The sequence below is a fragment of the Bos grunniens genome, chromosome 3 (assembly GCF_055505025.1).
Source record: "Bos grunniens cultivar Pamir isolate PY7600 chromosome 3, Bosgru_T2T1.0, whole genome shotgun sequence".
Lineage (NCBI taxonomy): Eukaryota > Metazoa > Chordata > Mammalia > Artiodactyla > Bovidae > Bos > Bos grunniens.
Genome location: NC_141167.1, coordinates 116,097,381 through 116,110,359, shown reverse-complemented (window position 1 = coordinate 116,110,359; position 12,979 = coordinate 116,097,381). Strand labels below are relative to the sequence as shown.

Here is a 12,979-nt window from a genome sequence, read left to right as displayed (position 1 = left end):
GAATAGAAACTAGAGGCAATCTCATTTTAATTATATCTCTTTATTGCTAACAAAGGAATGATTTATGCAATTAAATTAACCGGCTACAAAATTATTCTCAGCTGGGCTGTCCTAATTCTTTGCTTTCTGAATTGCAGGTTCTTACACTTTCCTATGTAGATTAATTTTTCTGATATGCAAACAATGCCTCTTGTGTTCGTCTTTTCCACTTTTTTTTTTTTTTTAATTCAAAAGTCTCCTTTTCTTCTTGCTGCGACATGAGTAATATTTGTTGAACTGCTGGGCTGTGGCTAAATTTTTTTTTTTAATGTTAAAAAGATGAAAAAAATCTTTTCCAATCTCATTATTCCAGAACAGAGCAAGGTTTGAGGGATTTCTTATCTGTGATACTAGAACAGCGGCAAAGACAGGGAAAATTTGCAAAAATGTCAAAGGCTGCAAAATTTGAAAATGGTTTCAGCAGCCCTGGGAGTTGTAAATTAGCAAATGCTTTTAGAACCACCTTTTTCCATTGCATCCCTCTGTTCCTTTGCTTGCCCCGCACCCATCCCACACCTGTCTGTATGCCACAATTATTTCTTACAAAATGTAATCAGGTATATCCAGGCATGCTAACATCACCAGCTACAAGCTAGCGTTTATGGAGTGACCTCTTTGAGCAGGACACTGAATGAGGGGCAGGTGGAGGAGGGCAGGGGAAGGGGGTTATAGAGGAATCTGAAGACATTCCCTCTGTCCTTCAGTAGTTGATGGTCTAGGAGGTAATTTTTGGTAAACATTCTTATGAAGTAAGATACATTTCTGTACTGATCAATTAAAGACAGAATGATAACATAGCTCCAGGGCTGATAGCATTATATGGGACCTACATTGATTGAGATTATTTTAAAATATTCTACATAGTTTGCTATTCATTCTTTTAAGATAGGATGAGGTAAGAAGTAGCAAAATACAGTCTGGCAATGTTAAGAAAGTGACAGAAAAGAGATGAGGTGCATGTTTTCTTTTGAAGCATAAATATGTGGCTTCCCAAGTGGCTCAGACTGTAAAGTATCTGCCTGCAATGTGGGAGCTCTGGGTTTGACCCCTGGGTTGGGAAGATCCCCTGGAGAAGGGAATGCCAATCCACTCCAGTACTCTTGCCTGGAGAATCCCATGGACAGAGGAGCCTGGCGGGCTACAGTCCATTGGATCACAGAGCTGAACACGACTGAGCAATTAACACCTTCACTTCATATGATATAGGCATGCTTCTCATGCCTCCACCTTTATTTACCAGATCAGGGGCATAACCCTTCTCTGTGAAGGGCCAAATAGTAAATATTTTTGGAAATGTAGATCATATTGTTTCAGAAATGGGACCCCTTCCAGGGCCCAAAGGGGGCTCTTGTCTAACACTAGGAAATGAATCGTCCCAGGAGACACTTGTGCTGAAAAAGCAAGAGATTTTATTGGGAAGGGGCGCCTGGGAAGAGGGCAGGAAGGTAAAGAAACCCAGGAGGACTGCTCTGTCACTGCTCTGTCATGTGGCTTCCAGTCTTCAGTTTTATGGTAATGGGATTATTTTCTGGGTTGTCTCTAATCAATCATTCTGGTTCAGGGTCCTTCTTAGTGACGCACGCGTTGCTCAGGCAAGATGGACGCCAGTGAGAAGGATTCTAGGAGGTGATGGGACGTCTCTTTTGGTGGTTTGTTAGTCCCATGTTCCTTACTAGGACCTCCTGTTGTGAAATAACTCATCTAGATGGTTACTAGAGTGCCTGGACAGGGTGGGTGGTTTCAGTGTGCTTCCCCTAACAACATGGTGTCTGTCACAATTACTGAACTCTGCCATCTTGGCTTGATTACAGGCATAGACAATATGTAAACAATGAGCCTGGCTATGTTCTAATAAAACTTTATTAACAAAATCAGGGAGCACCTGGGGGAATTCCGGCCCTAATCCCAAGGTTTGCTTCTTTTTTCCTTTTCATATATCTACAGAGGGGAGGGGGTAAGGGTGACTTTGGGGCTGAGTGTGTAGAAAGGAGAAGGGCTTTTACCCTGGAATGCCTTCGCTTCCGCAGATGAATCAGGTGTTGGGGGAGAGAAGTGTACCTCTGGGCAGATGCCCTGTAGTGTGGGTAAGGCATGTGGAGCTGATTTTTGTTCCCCATTTACCCTTCTGAGAAGTTGGAAGAACAATCACTCTGAACATAAAAGTTAAGCAAAAAAAAAAAAGAGGGAAAAAAGTTACCTTTTCTCTGTATGAGCAAAAGACAAGAGAGTTTTCTTCAGAACTCTCTGGAACCTGGTAACCTAATTTGTTACATAGCAGTGGATAACTAATAAAGGATTTGGGCAAAAAGGAAAGCATAACATTTGCATGGAGAGAAAGCCCTTAAGAGTTGACAGTGTCCATGGATACTTCTTGACAGCAGAAACTGACTTTTTCACTTGACTTCTTCCAGTGTATATACTCATATTGCATGTGGTATAATTACTCTTAGTAAAGGACCATTGTATTATGGATTGAAGTGGACACCTAAATTCTGTGAAAGTAAATGAAGCCCAACCATGGATATGAGTAAGGGAGAAAATAGGGCCACATGTATATGTGGGCTAAGTCACTTCAGTTGTGTCTGACTCTGTGCGCACCATGCTCCTCTGTCCACTGGATTCTCTGGGGAAGAATACTGGAGTGGGTTGCCATGCCCTTCTCCAGGGGACCTTCCCAACCCAGGGATCAAACCTGCGCCTCATGTCTCCTGCACTAGCACGTGGGTTCTTTACCACTAGTGCCACCCGGGAGGCCCAGATGTATGTATGTATGTGTGTACATGAAGATATGTGTGTATCTTTCACATATTTAGGGAGACCAATCATTCTGGCTTGCTCTGAACTGAGGGGTTTCCTCGAATGTGGGACATGCAGGGTTAAAAACTAGGACACTGAGAGAACTAAAGGGAACCCTTCTAAGAAAAATAGAAAATGGGAGAACCTGAGGAACAGATGACTACACCTTTGAATACAGTAGGGTTTCTCCATTTGTTTCTTCAACAGATATTAGTTTGCTTCTATTGTATGCTAAATTCTGTAGATTAAAATTTTGTGGCCTCTGACTTGAATGAGTACTTATATAAAGTTGCCTTGATTTACATTAGGACAAATTTGCCTCTAAGATAAATACATTTGATTACTGAGAACTTTTTAAAAGATATTAATATTTCTATAACATTTTTTTTTCAAGTCTAGTCTAAAAGATGGCTTTAAGCATCTGTTTTCTGAATCCTTTCTCAGGTATGCCAGGTGACATAGTTGAGAGCAATAAACATTAGTAGTGGGTAGGTCACAGTCGCGAGTTAACACATGCCTTTTTTTTCTGGTTAGATTCTATTTCTTTCAAATTGTAAAAGCTCACCTAGCACCTCTGGCAGCTATTTTTGTCATCTCTATTTCTTGGGTTTTACTAGTAATACTAGCCATTTACAAAGAGTGATAAGAAGCTCACATTTATTTTCTGATTTAATTCTTACAACAACTATGTGGAGTAAAGACTACTATAATCCCTAATTTACAAATGAGGAACCTGAGGCTCCGAGACATTCTATAACATGACCCAGTTCACATGGCTGGTAAGTCACAAACATGGAATTTCAAAGTCCCTCCAAACCCCACATTCTTCACCACTAAACTAAATTGCTCATCCTAATAATTGTTACCATAATGTAAGGTGCTTGCCTATGCACAGGGTGCTGTGCCATGCACTTTACACATTACCATCACTTCCTTGGAAAGTAAAGGACTTGGTGATATGAACGTGGAATCAATGACGAGAGGCAGGGAGTGATATCGACTTCGCTATTCAAGGTGTCGTCAGGAGTCCCGCAGTGTGTTTCACCCAGAAGCTGTTTAGAAACGCAGAATCTCAGTTTTTTGCACGTGTGCTCAGTTGTATCTGACTCTCTGCAACTCCATGGACTGTAGTCCACCAGGCTTCCCTGTCCATGGGATTCCCCAGGCAAGAATACTGGAGTGGGTTGCCATGCCCTCTTCCAGGGGATCATCCTGACGCAGGGATCGAATCAGTCTCCTGCATTGGCAGGCAGATTTTTTACCACTGAGCCACCTGGGAAGCTCTGCAGGATCTCAGATCCCACCCAAACCAGCTGAATGAGAATCTGTATTTTAACAAGATCTAGTCTAGGTGACTTGTAAGCACATCAATGCATTTCAATTGCTATAGAAGACCTATGAAAAAAACCTGTCCCCACCTGTGAATGGATTTCTCTGTTGCAGTGATTCTCTAAGTGGGATCCCTGACCAGGAGTGTCATCTTCACCAGGGAATTTCAAATGAACATTCTAGAACCCCACCCCAGACCTTCTGAATGAGAAGTTCCGAGGCAGTAATCTGTCTTAGCCTTTCATGAGATTCTGATGAAACCCGAGGTTTGAGACCCATCCTTCAAAGGTTGTACAATCCGCACACCTGCGCTCTACTTTGGAACGAGGAGTCAGCAGTGACACCCTGTGGAGCCAAGGGAAGCTTGCATGTTTGCCATGAGTGTGCTTGCCTTTTGCTCCTGGTAAGAAAGATAAACCGTCATGATCTATGTTCTTTGTACTAAAAATACAAAGCTGATTTGCTACCTGGTAAACTATATGCTTTAGAATCCTCTGCTCATTTTGGCCAAGCTGACAAGATCCTTTAATTCAGCAAACATTCACTCATCACCAAGTAGGCATAAAGGACTGCAAATAGAGGCAGTGCAGAAAATAGAAAGCCTGCTCCCTGGAGCAATCTACTACCAGTTATGTTTATAACAGCACCAGCTACCGTGTATTTGCTGTGTAGCAGGCACTGTGCTGTTTTTTTAAAAGACTCACTCAATTCTTATGAGCTAAAGATGTATTTATTATTCCCATTTTATAAGAAATATAAATACTGACTCTAAAGTGTATGCTTTTAATCACACAGCAGAGATTCTTAAAGTGATCTCCAAAGATCACTGTTATCAGCACTTAGTGCACTTAAGTGTAGCCTCCCAGAGACCCCTCCAAATCAAGGCATATTTAACAAGCACCCCAGGCAAATGTTATAGACAGTATAATTTGGGAACTACTGTGTTATATCACGGAGAAGGCAATGGCACCACACTCCAGTACTCTTGCCTGGAAAATCCCATGGACGGAGGAGCCTGGTAGGCTGCAGTCCATGGGGTCGCTAAGAGTCGGACACGACTGAGCGACTTCACTTTCACTTTTCACTTTCCTGCACTGGAGAAGGAAATGGCAACCCACTCCAGTGTTCTTGCCTGGAGAATCCCAGGGACGGCGGAGACTGGTGGGCTGCCGTCTATGTGGTCGCACAGAGTCGGACACGACTAAAGCGACTTAGCAGCAGCAGCAGCAATGTTATACCACATGGCCTCTGTCAAAGTATACTATCCTTCAAAGTATTATGGATCATATCCTGAAGTGAGTTAGCATCAAATATTTGTAAAGCAGTGGCAAAGAGATGATTAAATTTGTATTTTAGGGAGATCTATGTATTGACAGTATGAATGGATTAAAGGAGGATGGTAGTAGTAGAGAAGGACTTTATCATCTTATCATGAAGACCAACAAACAATGTCACACTAAAACAAGGCCAGGTGGTGGTCTAGGTTAATTTCCTAAGTGACTTGTTCATTCTAGTACGGGTATCTCAAATTCGTGTACAGGAAAGTTCAGTTTTAAGAGCTGCATGAAATCTAAGCTAGAAATCCTGAACCAAGTACTAGGAGGATAATTTAGGTAATCTAAAGAAAAATAACAAAATAGGGTCAGAATTGGAGCTTTGGCAGAGTCATCCTCTTAGCAAACTTTTAAAATAATTTTAAGTTACTATTTAGAACCTACTTCAATTCCTAAATGGATTGTCTATAAATTCTGATACTTTTTTTTTTTTTGAGTTGCTGCTGCTGCTGCTAAGTCACTTCAGTCCTGTCCACCTCTGTGCAACCCCATAGACGGCAGCCCATCAGGCTCCCCCATCCCTGGGATTCTCCAGGCAAGAACACTGGAGTGGGTTGTCATTTCCTTCTCCAATGCATGAAAGTGAAAAGGGAAAGTGAGGTCACTCAGTCGAGTCTGACTCTTTGCGACCCCATGGACTGCAGGCTACCAGGCTCCTCCGTTTGAGTTGTTACTATCACTTTAAAAATTTTCAGCTCTGCTGTTTCAAATCTTAAAATCGAGTTATTCTATTTAATATCATTGGTTATACAAGTTGTGTTATGCCCCCTGGTGGCAATAAGGAGAGGAAGATGAGAAGCATATTTCAATCAAAATGAGAGAGCCGACTTAATTGAAACAGGGGACAGGTCCTGAACTTGAAATGGAATTTCATATAAAACTTTTCTGGTCTTACTAAAAATAGGAAACATCCCGTTAAAACTAAAATCAGATGTGTTAACTTCAGCCTGCAAGGTGCATATTTCAATTTTCCTTGCTTTGTCATAAAATGGATTAGCTCCTTGAAATATGTCAGTTGAACTTGAAATTAAATATTTGCTCTACATATAGCTAATAAGTAGCTGCACTCATATAACATAACTGAAGCCTATATACAGAATTTCCTTCAAGATCAGACTTTAGCATATGTCACATATACATAATACCATCGCCTTTTTTCAGAGCATTAATTTCCCTCTATTAATAAACTTTTCAAGGTTACATAAGCCCAAGTAGTCATTTTCAAGAAGGTGTTACAAAAAAGTTCTAAATTGTATAATTTGCCCTCCAATCAAAACAGCCAAATAATGGTTTTAATGGGCATTATACTGACAGCTTCTTGATTAAGGCTTTTATCTGTTTGGGGACCAAAAAAAGATGAGTGAAGATACTGAACTACTAGAACCTATGCTGATGTTTGGTGTGAAAAAAAAATGCATGAAAGATAAATGTTTCTTCTTGGACTAAGAAAACTTGGCCTCAGTGGATATATTATTTGGTCAAAGAGGAAAAAAAACCCCTATTTCTTAAGTAAACAAAGTAGCTACCAGGTGCCTGGCACCACACTATCCTATTAGTACTAAAGAGAGACAGTCACTGGCCTAGGCAAGTGGAGGATGTGTAAAAAATTACAATATGATACAAATTACAGTGAAAGTAATAACAAAAAAAGAGAGGAAAACCTGACCTTTAAACAGGTATTACAGCAATAGTTTGGGTTGGAGACTTTAAAAATGAGTACTGTATGTTCAGTTGGACACACGGAAGAAGAAAAAAAAAAACAGTGAGAAGAAACGTGGAAACACATGGAAGTGTGAGGTGCTAAGAAAGCGAAAATAGGTATTACTCATGGATGAAGTTCAAACGAGAACTGGCAAGAGAAAAGGCATGGGAGTCTAGAGTACAAGAGGTCTTGAAATTCATGCAAATTTCTCCTCTAAGTGACAGGTCCCAAAACTTTCTCAGTTCAAGAAGCTCTTAGTGTATCCGAAATTCTTTTACTATGCCCCTTGGTGGAAAAAAAAAAAAAAAAAAACAACCCCAAAGCTGAAAAGTTCCATTATCAAGTAGTTAGGTTCAAATAACTTAATAGGTATTTATGCCCCAGCAATGTTCATTTAAACAGAACAAAACTGAAAGAGTATTCTCTTCTGCTGGATAGCAATTAACAGTGTGCATGCCAATTCGGCACTGTACAAATCAGATTGCTATTGGCATTCTCATTTCTGATTCCATAATGATTTTCAGGTGATACTTGATTTGTATTACAGCAAACCAGTGAATGCCACACCCCAAAACCCAGCTTCGTAAAGAGGTATCATTAAAAGGAATTTAGTGTGATCTAACGTTGAAACTGTGAACTACCTTGAGCTAGCAGTTTGCATTGGTGTCCAACAGACAGCAACGATCACTCTATTTCCTTTGCAAACTTAAAATATTGAGTTTACTATGACACCCAAGCACAATTTGAAAATCTAAAAGCTTTTGCAAAAATAATTGACATAATCTAATTTGCATGTGTGAAGTGAAGTGAAGTGAAGTGAAGTCGCTCGGTCGTGTCTGACTCTTTGCGACCCCATGGACTGTATCCTACCAGGCTCCTCCCTCCATGGGATTCTCCAGGCACGAGTACTGGAGTGGGTTGCCATTTCCTTCTCCAGGGGATCTTCCCGACCCAGGGATCGAACCTGGGTCTCCTGCTTTAACCTGAGCCACCAGGGAAGCAATTAGCATGTTTAGAATAACCTAATACCTTTGAAGAAGTGGATTCGAGATTGTAAACCTAGTAAAAAAGATTAGTGCCAAGTACACCAGCTAAGAAATGAAGATGATATAAATTGCAACATGGGCAAAGATGTGAGAGGAGGAGACTTGGGTACATCAATCCATAGTTCTTGCTAACTAAATGGATATAAGGAGTGAGAAGTAGTGGCATGAGAGAGAAAGTTGGCTAAGTTCCTTTTCCATAACATACTTTTGAGTATTTTGATAATCATATTTGAATTTAATTGGTTCCACCTGCAGTCCTGTATTCTATTTTATGCACTAAAACATTACATTACTCTGAAAAGGTCTGTTAGGCTTCACCAGAATGCCACAAGGTTAAAAATTTCTACAGTCACCTCTCAGTATCCGCAGGGGACTGGCCCCAGGACCAGTGATCTGAGACTGCTGACGCTCCAAGGGCCGTAGTGATCCTCCATGTCCACAGTTCTGCCCATAGTGATCCTCCGTATCCACAGTTCTGCATCCACGGATTCAACCAACTGTGGATCATTTATTCAAAAGTTCTATTCAAACAAATCCACGTAAAAGTAGACCCTTGCAGTTCACAGCGGTGTTGTCAGGGTATACTGTATTGGCTATTGAATACCCAAGTCTGAAATTCAAGAAAAATATGACAAATGTTAACAATGCACATAACGCAGTAAAAGTTGCATGGATGTTTAATTCATGACTGAAGTGGTGGGTGTAGATGAAAGTTTCCAAGGAGGGGTACAGAGGTTGAGAAGAGAAGGAGGGTCAAGGGCAGACGCCTAGAGAATACATTCTAGGGGAGAACAGAGAATGAGACCCTCATGGGAAAATATCTAAAAGGAACAGACAATTAAGAGAACTAAGAGGGCAGTGTTACTGAGACACAGGGGAAAAAGTATTGGACAGGTAGAATGTAAGGAAGATAAAGATTAAAATGGTCCAGGGAATTTTGATAACTAGTAAAATGATTTTAGAAACTTCAGTGAACCAGTATGAATAGAAATAACAACACCATTATGGGCAGGGAAAGAAATAGAGGTACATATAAATTAGGTTTTCTAGAAATTTGGTTGTGGGGGAAGAAAAAGAATAAGAGCTAAAGGTGGAGACAGGTCTTGGTGAGTTAAACATTTTTTAAACATAAAATGAGAGACATGGTCATGTTTATACCTGTTGCCCAGCCCCATAAATAGACCTTTCCATGGGCTGAATTTTTTTTTTTTTTAAAGCAAGAAAGGGACAGGGCAATAGCTCAATTTTGTGCCCCAACTATTCCTCCATTGGACACCTAGCCCTTTCCACTCTTCCTAGGGCTTTTCCTCTTACTGAAAGCCTACTCTGTACTTACTGTAGTATTTTATATTTCTGTCAAAGAGAAAAATAACTGGAACTCTGCTGCTGCTGCTACTAAGTCGCTTCAGTTGTATCCGACTCTGTGCGACCCCATAGACGGCAGCCCACCAGGTTCCCCCGTCCCTGGGATTCTCCAGGCAAGAACACTGGAGTGGGTTGCCATTTCCTTCTCCAATGCATGAAAGTGAAAAGTGAAAGTGAAGTCGCTTAGTCGTGTCCAACTCTTAGCGGCCCCATGGGCTGCAGCCCACCAGGCTCCCCCGTCCATGGGATTTTCCAGGCAAGAGTACTGGAGTGGACTGCCATTGCCTTCTCCGAACTGGAACTCTAAATACCATTAATTAATACGTATTGTCTACCACGGCACTGTTCTAAGCAGTTTGCACATTTTATTTTCCTCATAAAAATGTCATAGCATAAGACCACCACTCTCATACTTTGTCTTTCAAAGAATTACATTAGGAAGTATGGTATAGTAAAAACATTCCAGACCTCAGTATCACACAAAGCACAATTCAAATTTTGGTTCAATTATTTACTCTTTCAGGACCTTCACCCATCAAGTAGTTATAAAAATGTCTACCTAGAGCTGCCTGAGTGAAGATCAAATGAGATCCCACAATGCTTAGTGCAAAGCCAGGGCTCAGTAATACTATACCTCTGTATGTTGACAAACAAAGCGACAAAAGCCATGAAAATAACAGGGGGAAGAAATTTCAAATGCAATTGTTTATTTCAACCACTACTTACAACAAGGAGCAGAGACATGAATACCTGCACAATTTAAGTTCATGGAAGTCTACAATAAATGTATTATCTTACAAAATAATAATCTATGAGAGTATATAAAAAATGACCGAGCCAACACTATTTAGTACTTTTGATACTTTCATTAACTTCAACTTAACTATTCCCTTTCAGAATATAAAATTAAAAGTTGACAAGCTTTTTATAAAAAGATGTGTAATTCTGTTAATCAGGTTGGGTTCTGAACATTTTCTTCTTCAGTTCAGCTGTTTTCGCATCTATTTTAGCATGGCAGTCCTCTGTTGCCTTTTCAATGCCTTCGTGGTATTTCTCCAAAGCAGCTTTCAAGCTGAGAAATATTTCCTAAGTAGAAAATGAAATACAACAAGGATTATTCCATGCAATGACCAAAACTAAAAGTGAATTAAAGAATTCCAACAGTCTCATTCGTATTTATTCATAATATTTTAAAGCCTACATTATCTTATGCACGTGCACATACAGACACACGTGTGCCTACTCTTATTAAGCCACACGGATGCACCAAAAAGTCAGCTACTCAGAAAGAGCAAAGCAGAGACACTAACAATGGCTTGAATTCTAAGACATTAAGGACATATTTTTAATAACCAAAGATAAGTTTTTACTTTGGAGCTTTTCATGTTTACCAGGCAAATACCTAGATTTCTGTAAACAGCTATAACCTCTGTATTTGACTCTGATCATCATTTAAATTACATGTAAACAGGTTTAATAAGTAATCTACAGGACTGAAAAATACACCAGTATTTTTGTTTTAATAAACTGATCGGGCAGTCCTACTATAAGCAATAATGAATTTTCATATAAACCTATATGGATATGTTAAGAATTAAGAAAAAACTACAAAACAATTTTTATAGACTGAATAAAATAATAAAACAATTAGTCTGCATGCATTATCTTTTATCTCATGCTTATCAAATGCAATTTTGATCCATTTATTATTGATTTTTCTTACACAAAACAATTCTCAAATTTTGATACAAGAAAAAGTAGTATTCTGAAAGATTATAAAAGGTGTTCCACAACTGAAATAAAACAGCAGGCCTTTTCCAATGGAAGAAAAAAGCAATAAATGGGTAAAATGGTTATAAATATTCTCAATTTTAACTGCTGTTCCCATTAAACTTTTCTTAAACCCATAGTATAGCTAGTACTTATCTTAGTTTAAATTCTAGTGTAGATACTCTCTGATTTTGAGCAAATTATATAGGTCATAATTAAATATAGTAAGAATTCAAAATGTTTCAAAAAAGAACAACACTATTTCCAGAGACTGCTACCTATGCAAGAACTATTGCTGGGAATCTGGGAACTATTGCTCTAGATTAAGTGAATATAAATAGATGGTGAAGGCTAAACACTTTCCTAAAATCTAAACACGGATCATTATTAAATCATAATACAAAAACAGAAAAGTGTATTTAGATTCCCAACATCTAATCAGACATAAAATTACTACAACTATGATGGAATATAAATCATTAGGGAAATAAATAAAAAAATTTTGACACCTTTATTTCTTAAAGCTTATTGGAAAAATAAGGTGAATTAGTTGCTAGCTTATATAAACACCATTTTTAAAAACTGGCACAATCAGCAGCTACAGATCAATTTAATTTCATGGTTCTATATAGGAATATGCACTTATTCATAGTAAAAGAAAGCTGAATAAATTTGGTAGAAAGACATTACTCAGGAGAAACTATTAAAATGAAGTGTAGCTAAATAAAGATATATAATCTGTAAATATCTGAACCAACCTTTTAGACACACTCAGAGGAACAATTTTCTCCTGAGGGCAACTGTATTCTCAAGGAGGAACCAAATCTGGCAGGTAGAGCCACATGAACGAATGAATGAAATATTAAAGCCCAGTTCTACCGCACGTCCACAGAAGCAAACGAACATCTGAAGTTCCAAGCCAATCCTCACAGGATGTTAAAGCAATAGATCAGAGCCCTCACCAAAGCTACGTATTTCAGTTTCCAATTAACTCTGTACCCAAGTGGAATTTTATATTAATTTGCATAATAAGTAAGTCTTACTGTGATGGCTTGGCTGAAGTTAAATACTTTTAAACTCAAACTCTAGTTCTACAGTGTCTAACATGACAACCACTAGGAACATGTGATTATTTAAATTTACATTTAAACAGTTGCATGCTCCTCAGCTGCACTAGCCACCCTTCAAACACACTGTAGCTCTGCTAAGTCACTTCAGTCATGTCCTACTCTGTGCAACCCCATAGACGGAAGCCCACCAGGCTCCCCCGCCCCTGGGATTCTCCAGGCAAGAACACCGGAGTGGGTTGCCATTTCCTTCTCCAATGCATGAAAGTGAAAAGTGAAAGTGAAGTCGCTCAGTCGTGTCTGACCCTCAGTGACCCCATGGACTGCAGCCTTCCAGGCTCCTCCATCCATGGGACTTTCCAGGCAAGAGTACTGGAGTGGGGTGCCATTGCCTTCTCCGCACTGTAGCTACAAGTACCTAATGGCTACCATACTCAGTAGTACAGAACATTCCCAGCAGTAACTTCTATTGGACAGCATTGGTCTAGGTAATTATCTCACTTTCCAAATCAGAGATATCAGGATTATATA

General features: G+C 39.5%; 1 protein-coding gene and 1 long non-coding RNA gene across 5 annotated transcripts in view; both read right to left on the bottom strand.

Moving 5' to 3' along the window:
• Positions 1–3,477: 3,477 nt before the first annotated feature.
• LOC147377067 (uncharacterized) lies at positions 3,478–9,667 on the bottom strand. Its single transcript, XR_015161312.1, has 2 exons — positions 8,600–9,667; positions 3,478–3,887 (listed from the first exon to the last, which is right to left on the bottom strand). It is a non-coding gene; the product is annotated as an uncharacterized LOC147377067 (long non-coding RNA).
• Positions 9,668–10,297: 630 nt separating this feature from the next.
• The window catches only part of NUF2 (NUF2 component of NDC80 kinetochore complex), a 42,635-nt gene continuing 39,953 nt past the window's right edge, over positions 10,298–12,979 (bottom strand). For all 4 annotated transcript variants that reach the window (XM_086393840.1, XM_086393841.1, XM_086393839.1 and 1 more), the window contains exon 14: positions 10,298–10,697. In XM_086393840.1, the coding sequence (XP_086249966.1) occupies positions 10,560–10,697 (138 nt within the window). In that variant the 3' untranslated portion in view covers positions 10,298–10,559. The remainder of the gene's footprint in view (positions 10,698–12,979) is intronic.